Source organism: Gobius niger, assembly GCF_951799975.1.
Source record: "Gobius niger genome assembly, chromosome: 8".
Classification (NCBI taxonomy): Eukaryota; Metazoa; Chordata; class Actinopteri; order Gobiiformes; family Gobiidae; genus Gobius; species Gobius niger.
Window position 1 is genome coordinate 17,165,410 of NC_136859.1, and position 23,360 is coordinate 17,188,769.

At 39.3% G+C, this 23,360-nt stretch overlaps 2 protein-coding genes across 4 annotated transcripts in view; one reads left to right on the forward strand and one right to left on the reverse strand.

Annotated features, from left to right (window-relative positions):
• Window positions 1–278: 278 nt before the first annotated feature.
• On the reverse strand, window positions 279–1,423 carry tmem158 (transmembrane protein 158). The gene has a single exon (XM_079562004.1). It carries the CDS (start codon window positions 1,171–1,173, stop codon window positions 502–504), a length of 672 nt encoding a protein of 223 aa, XP_079418130.1. The 5' UTR covers window positions 1,174–1,423; the 3' UTR covers window positions 279–501.
• The window catches only part of lars2 (leucyl-tRNA synthetase 2, mitochondrial), a 49,128-nt gene continuing 27,118 nt past the window's right edge, over window positions 1,351–23,360 (forward strand). Inside the window, exons 1-3 of one of the 3 annotated variants that reach the window (XM_079561997.1) lie at window positions 1,351–1,438; window positions 18,668–18,902; window positions 21,452–21,583. In XM_079561997.1, the coding sequence (XP_079418123.1) occupies window positions 18,675–18,902; window positions 21,452–21,583 (360 nt within the window). In that variant the 5' untranslated portion in view covers window positions 1,351–1,438; window positions 18,668–18,674. Of the gene's footprint in view, window positions 1,439–6,597; window positions 6,748–18,667; window positions 18,903–21,451; window positions 21,584–23,360 lie in introns of those variants that run through there. The other 2 variants (XM_079561996.1, XM_079561998.1) reach the window with 2 other exon arrangements.

Genomic DNA, 23,360 nt, shown 5'->3' on the forward strand with positions numbered 1-23,360 from the left:
TGGACAAATCACTGCCCAACTTCAGGTTATAACAAAACAATCGCAGACAAAATCTGAACCAATGTTTCTATTTGTTTTATTAATTAAGCAGTTAAACAGGAATACAAATAAGCAAATATATTTCATCTGATATTATAAATCTACAATATTAATAATAGCAAAACTCCGAAGTCACCTTGTTATATTCAGATAAAAACTGTTAACGAGCCTATATAGATATGTTTATGACCACACATTTCAGGTAAAGAGTCCTACACACCAAATAAGGCAAATATTCTAGAAAGATTATAAAATATACAAACACCATTGTGCACAGTTTACTCTGACTAAAGGGAGAAGGCAGGTTTACAAAATACACTGATTTTGGTCCCATATTGACATGTTTTTTTGGCTTTTTATATCAGGCCTACTGCCAAAGCGAACCGTTTGTTCCTCCGGAGCCCAGACACGCGTAATGGCTACAATACTTAAGTATATGGCTGCAGAAGTACCAGACTTATCTTATCTGGGCCTTCTCTGCTCCATGCCGTTGGGCAGAAACCCTGCAATGATGGGCACTGGCCAGATGAGGGCAGCAACGCTCCACACTATAATCACCAGAGTCATGAAACAGGCCACAAGAGTGGACTCTATGGGCTTTCTGTTCAGCCTCCAACTTTTGTCCCCTTTGAGCTCATCCAGGTTGAAATCTACGCAGCAGAAAGTGATCTGATCTCCGGTGTGCTGCCCCCGGGACCTGCCAAACCGCCTGTAGCGGGACATCCCGCAGCCCACGCATAGTCTCAACTCCTGCTGACCCCCGCTGATCGCCAGGTGCTCAATGACCACCGGGGAAATGCCACGGTTGACGGTGGCGGAGAAGAAGGCCCGTCCGTGGTTGTTGGTGGTGTAGACCAGCACGTCACACTGGAAGCCGAAGCTGCTGTCCCAGCGCGCCACCAGGGACGTGGGGAGAAGTCTGTGTACGGTCACGTTGCACTGGTTCGAGGCTGAGGGGTCATTCTCCTCCACGGAGCGCTTGGAGAAGTGCACGTCCACCTCCAGGTTGGCCAGAAACCTGTTAGAAGAGTTTATGGGAGGGAGTAGCAGGTCCTCGTCGCTCCATCCGAGGCAGAGCTGGGCGAGAGCGACCACAGCGCTCACAGCGAGCAGGGTCGCCCCAGTGTTCAGCATGGCACAGGGCGCGTCTCCGCTGCCATGGCGCTGTGTGGAGATGTCGCTCACCAGGCACCAAGTACGGGGAGATGTCCTCCTCCTAGTTCATCTCGGTAGAGTCCTGAGCAGGGCTTTGCGCGAGGAGGCTGAGCTGCCCTGCGTACTTCTCTGTCGCTCGCCACAGGTGTGAGCGCTCAGCATCAAAACACTGAGAATCAGCTACAGGCTGGAGGGAGGGAGCCACCAGCGCGCAGGAACACACCGACACAGCGAGCAGCAAAAAGTGAGCCAGTCAAGCATGAATCTGCTGTAACTATTCTGTATGACCACTGAGAGTGGGTGTGGCTGCTGCTCGCATCACATGGGCACCCAAGATCACAACTCTGTGGCCTGCAAATTAAAAGAGCAGGCAACTGAATGAATACTAGCTGAACGAGTCAATTAACAGTAGGCTGATTCATTCGTGTATTTTTTTCCATTAACAGCCTAAATACTGCATTAACCTATAAGAGCCTACAGTAATTGAGTGATGTATCTTTGGACATCCTAAGACAAACCACAGACCAAATAAAATCCAGCCTATGGCTTTTTATATTTCTACTTAAAACATTTTGCTGCCATATGGGAGGAGGGAATGGTTGCACAATTGCTCTGTAGACACTAGTTGGAGTTATGATTCAAGCAGTGATAAAGATAACCATCAAAAACAACAAATGGTGTAAAATACCTTATTCTTTTTTTACCCATCTAAACACACAGCTTGATATGCACCTGCTTGCAATGATGTTGTGTTTCACTGGAGTGCAGAGTTAATCTCAGGCCTGGACAGAGGAGATTAATTTCTGATTTCATTAATTTGAATTGTGCCATGCAGCCCATAATCCAGCTCAAAGTTACTAGAATCTATGAGGTCATTTTGTATAACCAAAAAGGCAGACACCTTCCATTTATGACAACCACATTGACTTGACATTTGAGAGTAAGCTGACCCATTTGTGTTTCTCTTTTGAAGTTGCTTTGCTCCGAGCCTTAGTTGTTTGCATGTGTTGGTTTACAAAAGCTTTGATGTTTGCCATAGGTTTCCACTCAGTCCAACATCGGCTCATCTGTGTTGTGTTTGTTCATCTGTTCTCCTCTTTCTGTCTGTCCGTGCCTGTTTTTCCACCACCGTGTTGTGCAGCCAGACCCATCGACAAACACATAACACTGGTTAAGTCTGTAGCAGCGGGTGGTTTGGTGTTTTGTACACAGCACCGCTCACTGGTTCAGCTGCCGGGTTCAGATAACTCCTTCCTGAAAAGTATAAAGCAGAAAACACCAAATGAATATCAGGCCATACTCTTTAACCTTTTTCCATTTGGTAACATGGCCAGTGGTGTTTAGTTATTTTTGACTAATGACATAAACAGAATTGTGTTTATCCTTTGTGAAAATTACAGCTGGATAGATATCACTCACTTCTGAAGGACATATTTAAAAAAGTATGTTCTCCTAGGTCTGTATCAACATCTAATGCAATGTGCAAGCTGATATCAACGGCGGTGATAATTCAAAATGTAAATAGGAGTCTCAAAGTAGCAGAGTCACTTTTTTTTTGTCTCTTCACCTAGCAACCACATTTCTGTATCTGACACAGCCATATAGTATCTCTCCTTTCTCCCCTAGATTACAATTACTGATTACTACTTAACTTTTTAATGGTTACGCTTCCAACTCAATGCAAACATGACGCACCAGAAGGGATAATAAGCTATTGACACAATTGGATCATTGACCGCGGGCTAAATGGTGATGAATAATTCTCTTTCATCTTTGCCACGCTGTAACTACGAATGACACTGGCTTTAAATGGTATAATTTGCTGTAGTGGCCTGCCTCTGTGTATTTGATGTGCTGAATCAAAAGCAAACCTCATTAGCTCCTGGAAGACTCATCTCTTTTTTTTCAGTTTTACCCGTAATGAAGACAATGTACGCAACTGCACAATTTTTGGAAAAACGCAATAACCTAGATAACCAAGAACAGGGTTAATGAGTTTTATTACCGTAATGATGAATCTATGGAGACTGATCTAATTGCGACCAAGAAGAAAATTGTGACTTCGACTCTTTGAGATAAATTGTGCTGCACTACTGTAAAAGAGGGTATGCCGGTGATGTCACAGGACAGCAACAGGATAGATTCAGGCATCTCTGAATCGCCCATATATGGTCATGTTTGAAAACAGTTAAAGTGATAGTCTGTAAGTTTCAATATTTTACAAGTTGAACAGATTGTGTATAATTGACCGCCTGGAACATAAGTATTATTAAATCATAGTAGTTTTTTTCAAAAGTCCTTCCCTTTGTTGATTTCAGACACTAATTAGAATCGGATACCACTTTGACCAATGAGACGAGCTTTATTGTGGCTCGTCCAATCAGGGGGGATGAGCTTGATCGTTTACCTCTGAAAATTCTGTTCCTGCTCTCCTCCTTTTGCAAACTAAGAAGTGCTTTCTGGTTAAAGAGGGGAGGAATTTGACTCTATCTCCCCTCACTTTGCAAACGTACGGACTATCACTTTAAGGGGGAAAACAATTTAGAGAAAAATCTAAACTCACCGTAATTATTCCAAAACTACTTTAACAAACACTGAAATATGAATATAGTTTTCTACTAAGTAAAGATACAAAGACATAGAGAGGAGAAACGGGGTTCAACAGCCCATAAATTCATAAATAACAGAGAATGCTGACTTGATGCTTCATGTTAGCATCGGGCTAATGCTAACGGTTAGCTAGCGCTAGCTAAAACTGCTTTTTTCACTTTTACTAAACAATCTGCGGTGACAAAATATCCATATGGGCCCGATTTGCACTTGACTTTATTTATGTGTGATAAATAAGTTCATATTTCACCGGAAAATGGCTAAAAAGAGTGGAAAATTGTGTTTCTCTCAAGATTCTATTTTCCCCCTCGGCGAAGCCACGCCCCCTTCTATGACGAGATGTTGTCTGTATCTATGGCAACAGAAGCCAAATGAGTGTCAGTGCTATGGTGTCAGTGCGGAGTTATTTGTTGAGGGTTTTTTGTTTAGAAATAAAGTTGATCCCAGTGCAAACCCTTAATGTAACTCACTAATATAGTTGTTTTATAATTGAGTCCGATGTAAAGTGACTGTGTGCTCAAAATTTCATGGTGGGCAGAGACAAGAACATGTAAATGAGTTGCCCGTTCATTAATTATGCCACAAAAAATGCAAATTCTTTTGGCAGGAAAATGCAAATGAGACGAAGATAAAAGTGTCTCGCGCATACAAGATTTCTTTTCCCTCTGAAGTGTAGTTTTATATAAGCAACGAGAAGCAAAAAAAACAAATGTCTGGGCATTTTATTATCTTGGCACACTTTACTTTAACTGGTCCATTAATTAGGCTTTGAGGACTGACTTCTGCCGCGCTCAAGTTTAAGTTGGCTCATTAATTGTCTCTCTGTCTCTCGTCAAAATCACAACCAGGACTCATCACCACGGCAACCGGGCAGAGGAGCAGGGCAGTGCTCAATGGGGAGATATGGCAACTATTGAAAACTGTAGATTTTACAAGATCTGGGATGTTTTAGTCATGCTTGATGTCGCCAACATTCAGGCTATAGTATTGAAGCTTTGATCAAATAAAAAAAAAAGTGAAAAAAAAATAGTTTCTGATAGCTGTATGTCAATGTTTCATGTCTGGTGTGGCAAATAGCAAATGAAACTTACTCGATTGCACATTTCCCTGTCTGTTTGCACCCCCTGAGTGTTCTTGAAATCAATAAAGTCCTTGCTATTTTGAAAACTTTTCCTCTCCACAGATGTTTTTGGGTTGAAAACATAAAAACATAAACCGGACCCCATCTCGCTGCAAAGTGAAATCTTCTTTTTGGGCGGGGTGGGAATGATATCACACTTATCAGGCATGTGATTCTCAGCCAGCCGCATGCCTAGACCTCTGCTTTTCTTCCTGGGCTCACAGAGATGAGATGGTGTGAGATTGCATTGGCCTACTTCTCACTGTGAATCACAAAAGGGTCCATGGAGGGCCTGGGCTAGAGACGTCACCCGGATGTGGCCTGGTCAGCTCAGCTCTGGGAGGTCGTTTGTCTCCTGGATCTCTGCCGCTGAAAAGTAATCATCCTGCAAAACAGCGAGAGAGGAGGTGATTATCATCTAATGTTTGTCGATGTGGGAGCCGGAAAGCGGATGCAAGCAGAGAGAAGGCGCTTGATTGGTTGCTATCACATGTGATTTGCTTGAAAAACAACAAGGCACGGTAATACCTGAGAGCCACAAAGGTGCAGTTTTACCCTGTAACTAAGTGAGGAACCTAACATCTATTAAAATGAGAAATTGTGGTGGTGAAGAGGAAAGAGTTTAAAAATCATTTGCTTGGTGTTTTATCTTTATTTTCCTCAGCAATAACCTGGATTTGTTCAGGCAGACATCCCCCCAGGGCATCAAAACTCCATCTGCTCAACCAATAATTCATTGAGTCTAGGCACTTTTCATTTTGGTTGTCAACTATTTTCTAAAATATCACCCCAGGGTAATTCAATTTAACCTTGCAGCACATACAAAAGACATCCTTACTGGTTTCACAATGTAAATATCGTGTGCATAGCTGATTGGAATTACATTTTTCATAAGGAATAATGAATTGCTGTATCACACTTCAGACCTGAGTCTCAGCTGCAGTGTCAAAACCTCATTTCCACCTTCCCTTGACCTCTGCCTTCTCCTTTGCTCCTTTAAGTGTAAAGAGATTAAGAGAACCTGCCTTACTGAACTACCATGCTGCAGCCAGAATAATAACATTAATGTGTGTTACTGCATTATACACAGGCAATGATTATCACATTTGTTTCGAAGGGTTAACTCCTTACCATGCAGAATTCATGTCCACTCGTACGCTCATGTTTTACATGCAGTCCATATAAATCTTTATTTCAATGAGGAATACTTTGAAGATAGGTTTTGACTAAGAATGTTGCTCTGTGAATGTGAGATTCCCCATAGAGAATAAACAGAGAAAACAATTTTCTCTACTTTTCTGTTAGCGTGGTTGAAAAGAATAGGGTTATTGTAGTTGATAGCTCTGATAAATATGTTCCAACTTCTTTCCAAAATGTATTAGTTATGGAACATGTAAAGACGAGGTCGATTTTTTCAGTATTTTTACGGCAAAAGCTGCAATTGGGGTCATGTCAGTAAATTTGGAATTAATTAATTAGATGGATTTTATTTTTATTTTTTTAAATTTAAATTAGAGAAAGTACATTCCAGTAAGCTTTGCATTTAACTTGAATCACTTGGGATGTTGAATTTAATTTGATTTATTTAATTGTTTTTTTTTAGATCCTGAAATATCAGATGTCGTCACGTCTACGTCAGTTTGTCAATAAAGTTTTTTTCAAAGCAATATGGCGCCGCGCATGGATAAGTCGTGAGCAACTGAAACAGGTCAAATGCGCCAAATTATGAAGTAAATGTAACATTTATGACATGAATCGACCCGTACGTTTAAATACGTACCTCACGCGGTTGCGGAGAATATAAATACATTCAGAAAGAAACGGTAGGTGGCAATCTCTTTAGATTCTTGTCGTTTTCGCGTGATTTGGGTTAGAATTAAAGGTATAACTGGATCTATTAAGGTGCATTTTACACATTGTAGTAGCGATGTAGTTGACTTTTGTCCTCTAAATCCTGGAATTAGCGTAATACATAGGCTAAAATCAGGAGGATCCTATCAAGAAGGTCCTGGATGTTGTTTTTGTTGTTTTTTGTCCTAGGTATTTGAGCCAATAAATTAAACGGGTCCTTTTAACTCATTAATATTCATTTGCTTAGTTGACAGGGAAGCTAAGTTGCATCTGTAGTCCCTGAGCAGAGGCAGAGTGACTGGTCTCATGAGAACTGATCCTTCTTACAAAATCTGTAACATGTAAAATACATAGAAAACATCACTAATACAGATAAAACACAACAAATACCTCAGATCTTCTTATGATTGTGTATTATTGCTTTTTCCCCTCAAGTTGGGTGCATTGTGTGTACGAAATGCGCGGTATAAATAAAGTTGCCTTGCCTTGCCATTTACAGGACCAAATACTTGCCAGTGTGGGCATGTATTAGTTTATTATATATTTATTATATATATGCCTGAGTGGGCATGTTTCGGGGAGGATGCCCCTTGGAAGAACTTGGACACCCTGCAGGGTATATATGTCTCGTTTGGACTGGTTACAACTTTGGAATAGCTGGAGGAAGTGTCTGGGGGTGAGGGAAGTCTGTGTGTAACTGTGCTTGCCCAGGGAACACTTAGCAACGGTTTGGAGAAGTTTCACAGATTTTTTTTTTTAACTGAATATGCCCTGGTGGATGAGCCCGGTCACCATAGAAACATGTCTCCGTCTCTCACCTCAGCCCACTCAGTCAGTCACTCCACACACACTGCCTCCAGGAGGAGCGGCTGCTGTGATATCTGCTTATACTCGAGAGGGTTAAGTGAAAAACACATGATCACCTCATAAGCAGGTGGGAGGCACCAGTGGGAGAGGGCCATAGGGCTTTGTACAGGTTCCTGTCATTAAAGTAAGGAAATAGATCCAGTATGTTTAAAGTTTCAAGCCCTGACTACAAACATTGATACACTTAGTCCATTTTTCTGTTTCTCTCACATCAACTTTTTTTTTTTTTCACTTGCTGCTGATGTGATGCGCTTTGATGAAGATATTATGTCAGTAATTGACAAATGTCTGAAAGGGGGTGCTTTGTAATGGGCAAAACCATTAGTTGGATATTCTTTGTCGTCTGTTCAGTTTTCAGGAGTCATTGCCCAATTACTTCTGCCTCATGTCTCACCTATGTCTTATGACTGAGCATTTGTCTTTAAATTTGTCTTTTACAGAGTTTAAAAATGTAAAAAATCAAGTATTTTCCTCCCCCTACATGTTCCAGCCATGTCCTAAGGTACTACACCCAGCCCTATTCACCACAACTACCTCTAAAATCCTGCACTGTCACTCAAAAAGTGGTTACTTGGTTCGAAGTGCCGTCATGCACGAGATTAATACAGAAGGGGAAGTTACAAATATGACCTGAGGTGGCAGTAGTGAGTATACAATGGCCAACTTGCATCCAGCCCCTTTAATAACTCAGGTGTTGTACTGCTGAACGATCTTTGTATGCCTGTTCCTGTCTTGCAACAGAATTAAAGGGAGGATGCTGGATGTTGAAATTGTATAAACATGGCCTGTTTCCCCAGATATGAAGTAATCATATTTAAATCCTAATGTTGATCGTAAAATCTGAATGCACATGTCCCCGATCAAGCCCTAATTAGTGCTAGTGCAGGTCTCTCATTAGTTTTGTCAGGGCTTTCGAATGAGGTTTACTATGCACTTATATCCTGGGATGAATTGTGATTACAATGTTTTTCTTTCCACTTAGATCACATACTACACAGTTTTAATCAATCACAGCCAAATCAAGAACAAAAACCTCACTTTTGGGTTAGCAAAACCCTAAACCTGGAAGCAGTCTGACTCATACTGTTTATTTCTTCAGTTATACAAAGCTTTGTCTGACCTTTTGCTGAAACCCAAGTTTTATTTACCTCATTTACATTTTTATCGGACAGTAGTGTGCACTGTGGGCATGATCAGTCCACGGACAGAAAGGTCTCTCCGTCTCAAACCCAGATAAACGCTCTCTCCGCAAAACCAGGTCAAGCACAGTTGCAAAAGAAAACATACTATAGATATTTCTTGTTACCGTGGAAACTGTTTACATCCTGGTTTGTCTGTGTCTGTGTAAAAGATCATTTATGTCAAATAATGAGTGTGTTGTTAAAACTGCAGTCGAATGTTCAAAGGGAGGTTTTTCTTTTTTTTTTTTTTTTTTTTTTTATATTGTTTTTATTATGCAATTAAAACATTAGCACAATGGCAGGGCAGACAGACATCTGGTCTTCCATCCAAGTAAACAAGAGTAAACAATGTCCCCTAACAATAGGGGGAGGGGAAAGAAAACCAAAATGTACATTCCCCTTCAATTTACAAACACTTTTTTTCTTTATTACATATAAGACAAGGGACATTGACAAGACAAACAATTTAGACAAATAACACAAAAGACTAGACACAAACAAGACGAGAAAAAACAGACAAAAAACAAAAAAAACAAAAAAACAGACGAAAAAAACAAAACAAACAAAAAGAAAAATAACTCATTCATTCACACATTCACACAAAAAACGCACACGTTACACTGGTGGTGCTTCTTTGAATGAACTGTAAAAGAAAAAAAAGGAAAAAAGAAGAAGTTTAGCATTACAAATTAGAATTAGCAACCACTAAAAGGAAAAACAAAAAAAAATGAGTTAATCTGAGCTAGAGTTGGGGCAGTTACAGGGCATCAAATATTGCTTTCCACACAGAGTTGAACTGTTTTTGTTTATTATGATCTACTGACATAGTTTCCTCAATGTTTAAATAATATTTCATTAAGTTTTTCCATTTATCCAACCCTGGGGTATCTGTGCTTTTCCAGTTTTGTAACAGCAGCTTCTTATAGACTAATGAGGAAAGTATTAATTGCCATCCCATAGGATATTTCATTTTTGTCACATTTTGGAGTAAGCAGGCTTCAGGTGTGAATACAAATCTCTGCTTACAGATGTTAGAGAGCCATTTCTCAATATCAAACCAGGTTTTCTTTATTTTGTCACAGTACCAAAATGAGTGAGTTAGCTGGTCATTATTACCGCACTTTAAGCAGGTGGGGGGGGAGGATGCATCAAACTTGTGAATTTTATCCCTACTATAATAAATTCTAGTCATCAATTTATATTGAATCAATCTAAGATTTTCATTGGTTGTGGCTTTATATGTTAGATTTAAGCACTCCTTCCATTTTGTTTTGGCATTGAAGTCCTTTATATCCCTGTCCCAGTTTTCATATATTTTACTTAACAAATCACAGCTGATTACAGCATTGTTGAGATAATCATAAATAACACTTATACATTTTTTCTTTTTCTTACTTTGTTCCAAAAGGGTCTTTATCTTTTCTGGAACATCATTCTCTATATCACAGTTCTCTTTGATCCAATGTTTTAACTGCATATATTTAAATATCTCTGAGTCTTTTAGTTTAAATTTAACCTTCAATGTGTCAAATGTTGATATATTACTTGAGCTAATAATATCTGACAGTGCTTCAATCCCTCCATCCATCCAAGTTTTCCACATTAATTTAGTACCCTGAATTTTAATAGACGGATTATTCCAAATCTTAATATGTGTTGGAGTACCGATCTCCATCCCCAAAATCTGCTTGGTTTTTTTCCACATATTTAAAGTACTGTTGATAACAAAGTTATCAGTCTTTACTTTTTTCTTGGAGAACACGATCGATAATAAAGTGTGTGGTTGTAGTTGATGATTTTCAATATCCAGCCATTGGTCTTCATTAGTGCTATTAATAATACGGTCAATATAAAACATCTGAGCTGCAATCTGATACAGTTCCATATTAGGGAGATTTAACCCTCCTTCCCGTTTGGGGCAAAACAATAGGTTTCTTTTTATTCTTGGGGTTTTTCCAGCCCAAATGAAAGATGAAATTATCGAATTTATTTCCTTGAAAAAGGCTTTTGGTGGTGTCAGCGGAATACACTGAAACAGGTAAATAAACTTAGAAAGCCACATCATCTTTATCAAATTTATTCTACCAATTAGGTTCAACTTAAAATCATTGTAGTTATTGAGGCTATGTTTTAGGTTATTTTTCAGTGTTAAAAAGTTACTCTTGTACAATTGTTTTTTATTTGCACTGATGTAACAACCTAAATATTTAATTTTACAACTTTGTACCTTAAATTGTTTAAATGTCTCTGGGTTTATTCGTTTTTTGCCAGTAGTCAAGATTTCAGTTTTACCCATGTTAATTTTGTAACCGGAGTTTTTTGAGAATTGACTCATTATATTGATTACACTAGGGATTGAAGTGTCCACATTGCTTAGATACAACAACAGATCATCAGCAAATAAGCTTAGTTTATATTCGTTTTTGCCTATAGTAATACCGGTTATGTTATCTGTCTGTCTTATTTTTTCAGCCAGGGGTTCGATAGCCATCGCGAACAGCGCGGGCGATAACGGACAGCCTTGAGCAGTGCCGCGGCTTAACGAAAATGCCTCAGAAAGAACGCCATTAGTATAAACTTGTGCTTTGGGGGCTCTATATACAGTTTTAATCATATCAATAAATTCTGTTGGGAATTCAAATGTTTCAAGTACTTTATACAAATATGACCATTCAAGGCGATCAAATGCTTTTTCCGCATCGACCGCCATCAAAGTCAAATCCATATGATGTTTTTTTGCATATTGTGTTAAAGATATACATGTTCTAACATTAGTTCTAAGATCCCTATTAGGAATAAACCCAGCTTGGTTATGGTGGATGATGCTAGGTAGGATTGGTGCCAATCTATTATTCATTACTTTTGTTATGATTTTCTTGTCACAATTGATTAAACTGATAGGCCTGAAATCCGAAGTCTTATTACACTCACGACCTGGTTTTGGTATCACAGAAATAGTTGAAAGGTACATAGTCTCTGGCAGCTTTTGCTGATAAACAAATGAGTTTACAACTTCCAGGAACAAAGGTCTAATATTTGACCAAAATGTTGAGTAAAACTCAATAGGGAGGCCATCTGTTCCTGGGGCCTTTTTTTCGGGAGATGCCTTAATTGCAGCTTCAATCTCAGAGATTGTAAAGGCTTTCCGAATATCTTCCTTTTGACGATCTGATAGACGCTGTAATTTAACTGATTTAAGAAAGGAATCTGGGTCGTCATTTTTAATCTCTGATGTATACAAGTGTTCATAAAATTGCTTAAATCTTTTATTAATAACATCATTGTTAGTAATAACATCATCTGATTCTTCCTCTTTTAAAGATATAGACCGGGTCTTTGTAACCCTTTTGACCATCGATGCCAGGTATTTACCCGATTTATTAGCTGAAATATAATTAAGCTTATTCGAATTGTGTCTAAAATCGTTAACTTTGTCTATTAGCATAGTGTCCAATTCCATTTTCTTTTCTTGTAATTTATTTTTTATTGTTTGGTCTCCGTTTTTAAGTTGCATTTCCATTAATTTAATGTCCCCTTTTATTTTAGCCATATTTCGCTCAGAACTAGCTTTCCTTTTCGCTACAAAGGCTATCATTACCCCCCTTATATATGCTTTAAAGGAGTCCCATATGGTGCAGATATTTGGCTTATCTTGAGGATCAGGTTGCTCCACATTGGTTGAAATAAAAATATTTATTTGTTCTTTAACATAGGCAATAAATTCCATATCCATTAAGTATTTCCTATTAATTCTCCAGATCCTATGCCGCAGAATGTTTTCCTTCGGAGTCATGGTGCAAACAACTGAAGCATGGTCAGATATCATAATAGTGTCAATTTCACATGATATACAGTTATTAATACCCTCTTGAGACATAAAAAGATAATCCAATCTACTGTAACTATTCTGGGGATTTGAATAATAAGTGTAATCTTTTGAGTTTGGATGTAAGGTCCTCCATATATCTTGAAGAGCATTAACAGAAAGGAATTTCTGTAAATGTTTTGGAACATTGACCTTCCTAGTTTTTGTTGTGCTGTCATGAACACTGAAGATACTATTTAGGTCTCCTCCCATAATTATCACACCTGTTTGTGAACTGTCCAGTCTTGTTTGAATATCCTTTAAAAAAGCCATATTAGAAGCTGGAGGCCTATAAATACTCAAAAGTGTATAAAGTTCCCCAAATAGTTCACATTTGATTATAAGGTATCGACCATATTGGTCCGAATATTGTGACACTAGTTTAAAGGGTATTCTCTTATTAATCAATATCCCAACTCCTCTACTTCTGGATGTATACACTGCCTCAAAGGCCTCCCCCACCCATCTTCTTTTCAGGTACTCTATTTGACCAGCTTTAAAATGGAGTTCTTGGAGAAAGACTATGTCAGCTGACATTTTTTCTAAGTGATAGATAACTTTGTGTTTTTTTGGGCCCTCCTGTAGTCCATTAACATTCCAAGTTACTACTTTAAAAGTGTTTGACATATCTTTTTTTTTCCTTGACTGCATTTTTATTTGATTTTGTATTTACTTTTATATATAAGTGGAATGATATATGCCGACCTGCATAGCCCAACCCCATCTGAGGACTAACTTTACTCAAAGGTAATAGGAAGCACCTGAAAAATTCAAACAGACATTCATCCATCCATACCAACATATAACATAAAAACACATAACATATACCCCCTCCCTCCCCCCTCCCCTCCTCCTTCTTCCCAGGGAACATGCTTTGTTAGAGCTTCAACTCCCAACTCCATTTGACGTGAAAACGATGACTTACAGTTAGTTCAAATAATACCCCCCTCCTTTTAAATAAATAATAGTAAAACAAGCAACTAAAAAAATAATTAAAAAAATGATGATAATAATAATAATAATAATAATGCAAGTGATTCTATAAAAATAAAATAAAAATAATAAAAAAAAATAAAATAAAAAAAAACTGCTGTTACTACAAAAAATGAAAAAAATAAAACAATAATAATACGATATAAGATAAAAAATAAAAAAATACTGAAAATAGTGACGCCCCAAAAATAAGTAATAAAATAAAATAAATAAATACATAATAATAATAGTTAAAAAAATAAAAAATAAAATAAAAATAAAAATAAAAAAACATATAAAAATAAAAAAGAAGAGAAAAAAAACAAACAAATACAGACACACACACAGACACACACATTTAAAAAAAAATATAAAAAAAATAATGACTGATAAAGGAAAAGTAGGCTACAGCCAGAATAAATCTAATCGCAGCAATCTGCTTGGTTTTACATAAACCTGTGTCTATATTCCTTGTTACCTCACGAAGAGGAAAATTGATAAAATAAATAAATGAGTACAAATAGAGAAAAAAAAAAAAAAAAAAGAAATAAGTGAACGTCCACTTGCCCATCTAGCCGTATTAGCACTGTCTCTATTCACATTAGATATGTTAAAGAGGGGGTATTATGCTTTTTTCAGCCACATAGCACCAGTCTATATCACACTACAATGATGACGAAACCTTCTGTTGGTCTGTCAATGCAGTAAATTAGAATAACTGCCTTGTATAAAATTGCTCTTTCAAAATGGCGTAGCAAATGACTTGAAATAGGCCTCTGTCTCTTTAAGAACCTCTGACCCTTTCCGACACGCCCCCTCCACACGCTGTCTGTGGCATCACAACAACACTGCGCTCGTTGTCTGCGTACAGTATTGAAACTACGATCGGTGCATTTTAATTTTTATTGTTGGAAAGGACCTACTGTTTATCACTTTGTGAACAATGGCCACACAGGATATTATTTGGAAACGAACCTTCCACACCGGACGCTTGGAAGGGGCTCTTGCCTGAAAAATAACTGCTGTTTGGAGGCTATCTCTTTGCATCTGCCATGCCCTATGGATCTCTAACTATACCCCCATGGACGACACCAGGATCTGCAGGAGCCCATACGATTCAAAGACGGACATTATCTGTGCAGGTGGACAATGGTTTTTCGAGGTTACCCGTTAGCTTGTTATAATCGACTACAGCTCATTGTTGATGAAAAGTCTGTAATAAACCACAAATGTGTAAAGCCAGGCTCATTGTGTGATCATCGTAAAGGCTGCTTCGAGTAGTTGCCGGTTTTATTGACGTTATTTGTGCATAATATGCTGCCTGTTTTCAATGAATGTTGTGAAGGTGAAGGTTGTTAGCTTGTCGCGGCTAATAGTGCCTTAGCTCCGGGAGAAAACCACTCGGCTACGACTCACTGTTGATGAAATGTGAGCAATAAACTACGAAATCAACAAGCCAGGCTCCGTGTGTCATCATCATAAAGGCTGCTTCAAGCAGTTGCCTGTTTTAGTGACGTTTTCAATGCATAATATGCTGCTTGTATTCAGTGAATTTTCCCGTTAGCTTATCGCGGCTAGCTTGTTAGCTCCGGGAGAAAACCACTCGGCTACGACTCACTGTAGATGAAATGTGAGCAATAAACTACACAATCAACAAGCCAGGCTCCGTGTGTCATCATCATAAAGGCTGCTTCAAGCAGTTGCCTGTTTTAGTGACGTTTTCAATGCATAATATGCTTGTATTCAGTGAATTTTCCCGTTAGCTTATCGCGGCTAGCTTGTTAGCTCCGGGAGAAAGCCACTCGGCTATGACCCATTGTAGATGAAATGTGAGCAATAAACTTCCAAATCAACAAGCCTGGCTCCGTGTGTGATCATTGTTAAACGGTTCTTTATGTGTGTGGTGGTTTTATTGACTTTATGTGTGCATATTTCTCGTTTTCACGTGATGACTCGAGGTTTAGCTTAGCATTAGCTTTCTCCGGAGGCTCTGTGCATCATCAAGGCTCAGCGCAGAACCAGACACTGAAATAAGTGTTCTTGTCACCGGTTTTAATCCTGGGTGTTTCGGTAACAGAAACACTGATGTGTGTCTTTGTAAAAGTCTGCTGTGGCTCCGGTTCACAACACATGGAGCTAATCCTCCATTATGACTCTGTTTACATCTTAGGGCTAGACACTGCGGGGAGGGGGTTCTGCTGAGGAGCAGTGGTTGGTTACTCGGCTGGTGACGAAAGGTCGGAGGCGTATCCTGGAGGTCGAGGGCGTTTCCTGAAGGAATCAGGCGTTTTATCCCTAAAATGGCCGCCATCAGAGTTTCTACAGATTACTCGAAAATACGTGAATGTGCCAAGGCAACACTTCAGGCATGGTTTTAATGAGGGAATGACTTAATAACATGATGTAAAGCTTGAAAAAGTCGATTTTGCATAATAGGCCCCCTTTAACATCCAGTCTCATTTCTTCGGCGGAGGTTTAAGAGTGTTAAGTGCTCTTACCAGGTTCTGTAGGTTCAGGTCATTTTAGACTTGAGTACTTTTTTTTCAGTTCCAGTCTAGCTTTCTCCGGTGAGGTGAAGGTAGTGACGAGGTCTCCATCCTCAACATGCAACGTCGCTGGAAATTTTAGAAATGTCTTAATGTCGATCTTATGCAACTGTTCTCTCAGAGGCCAGAACGCCTTCCTCTTCTCCCGCACCGCTGCTGACATGTCAGGTACCACCTTGAAGTTACAGCCCTGTATTTGTCTGCGGGTTCCTTTCAAAATGTACATCTTCTTCTGATAGTGGTGTAGCTTGAAGATGATAGCGCGCGGGTACACGGTGTCATCTCTCCTGGCACCAACGCGGTGCGCCCGTTCAAAGTCCTCTTCTTTAAGCTCCAGCTTCCACTTTTCCGCAAAAGTTTTAACCAAGAAAGCGGGCATGGGCAAATCCTTTTCGTAACCCTCCAAAACATTCAGCAAGCGCAGGTTGTTCTGGCGATGCCTATTTTCCAGTTGGTCAATGCTATCCAAAGCATCTTGTAGCTTCTTTTCGAGCGCACCTGTACGGCTCTCCTGCGCCTCCACCAAAACACCGTAGTCATGCACGTCTGCCATGGCGCGCTCAAATCGGTTTTCCAAAGCCTCAATCCTCTTCACAGCGGAGTCAAGCAGTGTGTTTGTAGAAGTATTGACTTGCAGTAGCTTATTGAGCTTAGACTCGAGACCATCGAACCTGGCGTTGTAGTCGATGCCTGTTGCTACCGCTGCTGCTTCTGCGCCTGCCATTCTCAGCCGTTGTTGCCTCGTGTGTGGTTTCCCCTTCTTCATAAAGTCGCTTTCCTTCTTTTTATCGCTTCTTTGTTCCCTTCTAGTCAATCGTCTGGGTTTGCTTGTTGTTAGACGTACGTTTTAAGGGTTGGGGGACTTCAAAAAAGACGCATTTTACGCCAAAGTTTCACACGCCGTGAGGAGCTCTTAGCCCTTACGACCTCTCACGCCGCGCATGCTCCCCCCCAAGGGAGGTTTTTCTTATAACAACGGTGGATGATGCATTGATTTTTATTTATTTTTATATACGTAGTATGTATTTGCCTCCACAAAACGATGTGTAATTCTTCATGTATGAGCTGTAAATTGACACTGGCAAATGGAAAAGCAATTTACTGTCTCCAAATGTCAGCCAGTTTAACAAGAACATGCCGTCCACAGGCCACGCATTACCACATCAGACTGAATGTATAATTTCATGTCGAGAAGTCAAGCTGGCGACGAGGTGCGAGAGACACAGACTGTGAAGCAGCAGTTGTTAAAAACAATCCCGTGGGCTGCCTGTCACTCAAATCTTTAGACAAACTGCCTTCATCACTTAGCAAATTCACTTAGAAGATGCACCGGGACAAATACACTGAAGAAAAATGTAAACGCTTTTGTTTTTGGTCCCATTTTTTCCTTGCGCTGAAACCTCCCAGAATCTCCAACTCCCCTGACAACGCGAAACGGAACATGTCTTTTTATTGTAGACAGCCTAAGCCACACCCGCGCAATAGATACAGATGGCATCTTGTCATAGAAGGGGGCGTGGCCTTGCCGAGGGGAAAATAGAATAGAAACACAGTTTTTGAGTCTTTTTAGCCATTTTCTGGTGGAATATGAACTTATTTATCACATACAAATAAAGTCAGGTCTAAATCGGGTCCATATGGATGTTTATTCACAGCAGATTGTTCAGTAGAAGCAAAAAAACGGCAGTCGTAGCACGCGCTAGCATTAGCACGACGCTAACATGTAGCATTATGTTAGCATTCTCCGTTTTTTTAAATGTTTTTTACTTTACTTATGTCTTTTTATCTTTATTTGGTAGAAAACTATGTTCATAATTCAGCATTTTGTAGTTTATTTTAGTAATTTTTGTAGTAATTTTCAAGTAGTTTTTGAATAATTAGAGAAAGTTTAGATTTTTCTCCAAATTGTTTTCCCCTTACAGACGGCATCTCTGGAATCGCCCATATATGGTCATGTTTGAAAACAGTTAAGGGAAAGACAATTTTGAGAAAAATCTAAACTTTCTTTAATTATTCAAAAACTACTTTAGCAAATGCTGAATTATGAATATAGTTTTTTACTAAATGAAGATAAAAAGACATGGGGAGGAGCAAAGTGCTTCAACAGCCCATAAATACATACATAGCGGAAAATGCTAACCTGATGCTACATGCCGTTTTTTTTCCGCTTCTACTGAACAATCTGCTGTGAGAAAATATCCATATAGACCCGATTTACACTTGACTTTACTTATGTGTGATAAATAAGTTCATATTCCACCAGAAAAGATTCTATTTTCCCCTCTCGACGAAGCCACGCCCCCTTCTATGACGAGATGCCGTCTGTATCTATATCTATGTCATCCAGCCTTGATATACCACACCAGTACTGTGGTTATTGTGCCTTGCTGCATATGAGATCACCAAAAATGTAGTTGTTGATCATCTTCATTGTACCATTCTATTGCTTGCTTGTATCCAGGTGAAAGATGGTGACACCTCTGAGCAGCCTCGCCAAGTGTCCCCTCACTCTGCTCAGATGTGGCTCCTTCAGAAAAACTCCTCTCGGTCACTCCGTCCTGTCCCGTGTGACTCGCACCCTCTTCAGCCAGACCGGGGTGTGGTACAATGACTATCGACCCGAGATCCGACAGAAAGTGGAACAATGGTGGCATCCACGAATCATGGAGCAGTGGAGGAAGGATTCACTCGAGGAGGTAGGAGGCTTTCAATCTACAAATGAAGCAAAGGTTCTCAAGAAGACGTCATCTGGACATGTTGCTTGGAGAGAGGATGTTTGGTCTCATTCAACTCCCTTCGTTAGCACTGCACTGATTCTCACACTGGATTAAACTGTACTATACACAATGTGTCCTACCACAACTATGCAGATGACACTCAGATCTATGTGTCACTGACGGCAGGTGAGCATGCGCCTGTAGATACACTCGACCAATACGACCATAATAGTTTCTGCACTGGCTTCTTGTTGATCAGAGAATAGAATATAAAACAGCTCTGCTTGTGTCTTTACATGGTTTCGCACCAAAGTACATCTCTGACATGTTATGCCATATGAACCATCACAGACCCTGAGAACTGCAGGGAGGGGTCTCCTGGTGGTTCCCAGGGTAAGGAACAAAGTTACGTTATGTTAAAGGGATATTTCAGGATTTTTGACATAGGGACTCATTTCCTAGTTATCCAGAGTGATGCTGATTTCTGGAGATATTATTTTTGTAATTCATGCAGTTCTTATATTTGAAGAGTTTTCTTGTGCTAGGCTAGTGCTAGGCTAGTGCATTTCTACGGTAACAGCTAGCCTGCATTAAAAACAGTCTGACACACTCCACAGTGCACCTGAGGCAAATCACTTATAACGCCAGACTAACCATATAAATGTCTGTGTCGATAGAATAATTTTAACCATTTTGCATTTAAAATAACTTATATTTGAGCAGCATCAGCTTCGTGGTTCTAAGCTACGCAGTGGCGGAGTGATCTGCTAGAAAATAGTCCCTCCGATCATTCATGTGATGCAAGGTCAGTTATATTTAAAAAATAATTCTATCGACACAAACATTTATATCGTTAGTCTGGCGTTAACAAGTGATTTGCCTCAGGTGCACTGTGGAGTGTGTCAGACTGTTTTTAATGCAGGCTAGCTGATACCGTAGAAATGCGCTAGCCTTGCACTAGCCTAGCGCCACGAAACTCTTCAAATATAGGAACTGCTTGAATTACAAAAAAAATATCTCCAGATATCAACAACACCCTGGATAACTAGGAAATGAGGGCCTATGTCAAAAATCCTGAAATATCCCTTAAATTTATACTTAAAGCAGCACTAAGTAATGTTTACCTTAATAAATCCCTTTTGTAGTCCCTACAAGTGTTGATGGGATGATTGGGGGGATCTTTCATCTCCCACTGGTGTCTCTAGCCAGAAAACCATCCGAGTCGGAGCCACCAATACACTCTAATGGAATCACGAATATGAAGCTAACAGGCTAACGGGCAAAGCTAACAGTGGGCTAGCCCCACTTTAGCAGTGTTTACAGCTAAATTTGAGCGGAAAATTAGCTCCATTGTGTAATTGAGTTGTGGCACAATGTACAATATCCTTCTCTCCCTTTGTCTTTTCTGTCAGCGTAGTATATTATTCTCATGGACAATTAATGAGTCAAAAAAACACAAAATGCAGTGATGCTTATGGCCTGTTGGGGCATGAGTTACTGTACTTAGTTCTGCTTTAAACACAGTGAGGCTGCGTTTCAGTTTCATGCTGCTAAAATCCAGGCTGAAAACAGATTTTTTTAACCATGACAACTGAAAGTATTTTATATGCACTCTTGCTTTTTACTGTAATTTATTGTTTTTTGTGTTGACGTTTTATGGATTAATTTTTTTCTGCTTTCTTGCAACTCTGAAGCCCTTTGAATTCCCTTGTGTATGAATTGTGCTCTACAAACATTTTCGTGCCTGAATGAATATAACGAATGTATTTACTTTATTATGAGTGGGAGAAAACTTATTCAGAGCTATTTAATCCTGCCACCTCAAAATTAATTATCAGTAAATTACAATGAAAAGACCAAATGAGTTTGAAACAAGAAAAGTATTATTCACTCTATTGGTACAATGGAGCTCTTTAATTTTCTGTTAATGATTGCTAACACGTTTTTTACACCCACTGACTGGAACATTCTTCAGATGCAAAACTGTAGCTTTGTGACAATCCTACCAAATGTTTTCAGTTGTGGCCAAATCTAGACAATTATTGATATTTTGTCACACTTAAGTAATATTCTAGCTTCACCTTCACTGCGCATTACCCGTTAATCGGTCATGTACATTACTGTAATGGACTGTGAGTGCTCATCTTGGGTCATAATATGGGGTAATGGCCTTTTTCCTGTAAAAGTCTGACGATGACAAATTGTTGGCGTCAACCCCAGAGGGTCCTAATTAATATCATTTTATTCATAACTCTAATAACGATTTCCATGACGATACAGTAGCTTGGTCTGTTGCTGCGGTAACTGTGACATCCTCCTCATATGCAGATGGGGCCTAAGTCTGTCTGCAACCAAAGACAGTCTGCATAAAGCTCCTGTCATCTTCAGGTTAATGCGTTCTTTTAAGTCCCGCACCAGAAAACAAAAGTGCCCGTCTTGCGCAATAACAAGGAAAGAATTGAGCTTTTGTTATGCAGGGAAGCTATGTTTTCCAGCAAATCTGACTGACGTGATCTCATTATTTCCAGGGCTCAAACAAGAAGAAGTTTTACGTCCTGTCCATGTTCCCGTACCCGTCTGGGAGACTTCACATGGGTCACGTTCGAGTCTACACCATCAGCGACATGATTGGCCATTTCCAGAGAATGAGAGGGCATCAGGTACAGTCTGTGAGCCTTGGGCTGCACTGTTATGAGCCTCTAATAGACTCATTTCACTGCAACTCACAGAAAACACATTTGCTTTGTTTGCTCGTCATGATTTATTTATTTTATGCATTACTCAACAGCCGTTAGTAATGTCTTGCATTTGTTTTCCGACGCACTTGATCTCATTTCCCTTTGGCTTTTCCCATCAAAGGGATTTTCATAAAAACTGACGAACTGGTTTGAATCCAGATGCCCATCCAGGTACATACTATTTGTTTGTGGTACTATGTTGACAAAAATCTGGCGCACTTTGCACTTTTACACTGTGAAAGCATCAACATGCATAGGAATAGAGTATGGTTTAGGTATTATCCCCATTATCCCCATTGCCCTCATTTTTTTTGCTTTAGACACCTTGACACGGGTATTCTATATGTTATAACTTATGGTATGAGTTATTTAGGACTATTTGCTGCCAGATATTATCAAGAAATGCTTTGAAGGGGAGGTACTTCCAGTGCTCAGTGTTCATTGTTTTGTAAATCAGCTACAATCTGTTTGAAGAGAGTGGAGCTACCCATACATTTACTGATCTACAAGCCGAAATCTCATCTGGTTCTCTGCAGTACATGATTATAGTACGAGCACTTTGACGTTGTAATTGTGGATCCCCAATCCATATCTTTGAGCCGAGCTGTGAGCATGTTATTGATGTTTTCGAACCAAAGTCTTGCAGTTGACTCTGTTTGAGTCCTTTTAAGAGCAACAGACATGAAGCTGTCACCAGAGCAGAGCCTGACACACTCTGTTTTGCCATTATATTTTGTGTCTCTTTGTTTTCTTCACTCTCCCCCAGTGGGTTTACTGTGCTTTTTATTCTTATTCATTTTTTACTTTTGTCTCTAAAGATGAAATGCCTACTGCTTCTGTCAGGTATCCCATTGAACAGAAAACGGTTACCCACGACTTCCTGCCCAGGAGTGCACATTTCTTCAGCATCTGCCACACTTGTTCTGCTTTATGCCCACATACTCCTTTTCTCTTGCTAATTAGGAACAGCTCACTGGCGTTTGGCAAGTTTTTTGTTTTTTGAGACTTTAAGTGAGGGCAAGGTATTGTTCTTCTTGCAGGCAGTACAGTATCACATATACTAGTCTATTCTGATATTCTAACAGGATATTTCAATGTCAGATTGACATGACGGTATGTCCTTATATAAAAAACTATACTCTACATTTTACCCATCCTTCAATGCTGCTGTGGGATTCAACTACACTGTGTTCCAAATTATTATGCAAATGACATTTTTCTAAGATTTTGTAAATTGTCAACTCAAATGAGAGTCAGCATAATTTTCAAGTCTTTAACTGGTAGAGGATCATTTAAATGTGGTTTAAAAAATTTTTGAAAAATTTTTTTTTCAAAATCCACTGTTCCAAGTTATTATGCAACTCATCGTTTCAATAAATTTTTAAGCTTGTATTTAACTGAAAATGGTCATTTGTTGTATTTGTAGCATTAGGAGGTCATATTTACTGAAATCAAAAGCTATTTCAATCAAAAAAATATTAACAGGTCAAGTTATATTGTACCATAGGAGCCCTTGTGTGATAGCAGCTTCAAAATTCTGAAATCTATTAAACTTGTGAGTTTTTGGACAGTTTCTGCTTGGATTTCTTTGCAGGATGTTAGAATAGCCTCCCAGAGCTGCTGTTTGGATGAAAACTGCCTCCCACCCACATAGAAGTTTTTTTTGTTGAGGCTCTAAAGGTTCTCAATAGGGTTGAGG

Coding starts and splice junctions, on each gene's coding strand:
- tmem158 (XM_079562004.1), bottom strand. CDS start 1,173: ATGCTGAACACTGGGGCGACCCTGCTCGCTGTGAGCGCTGTGGTCGCT.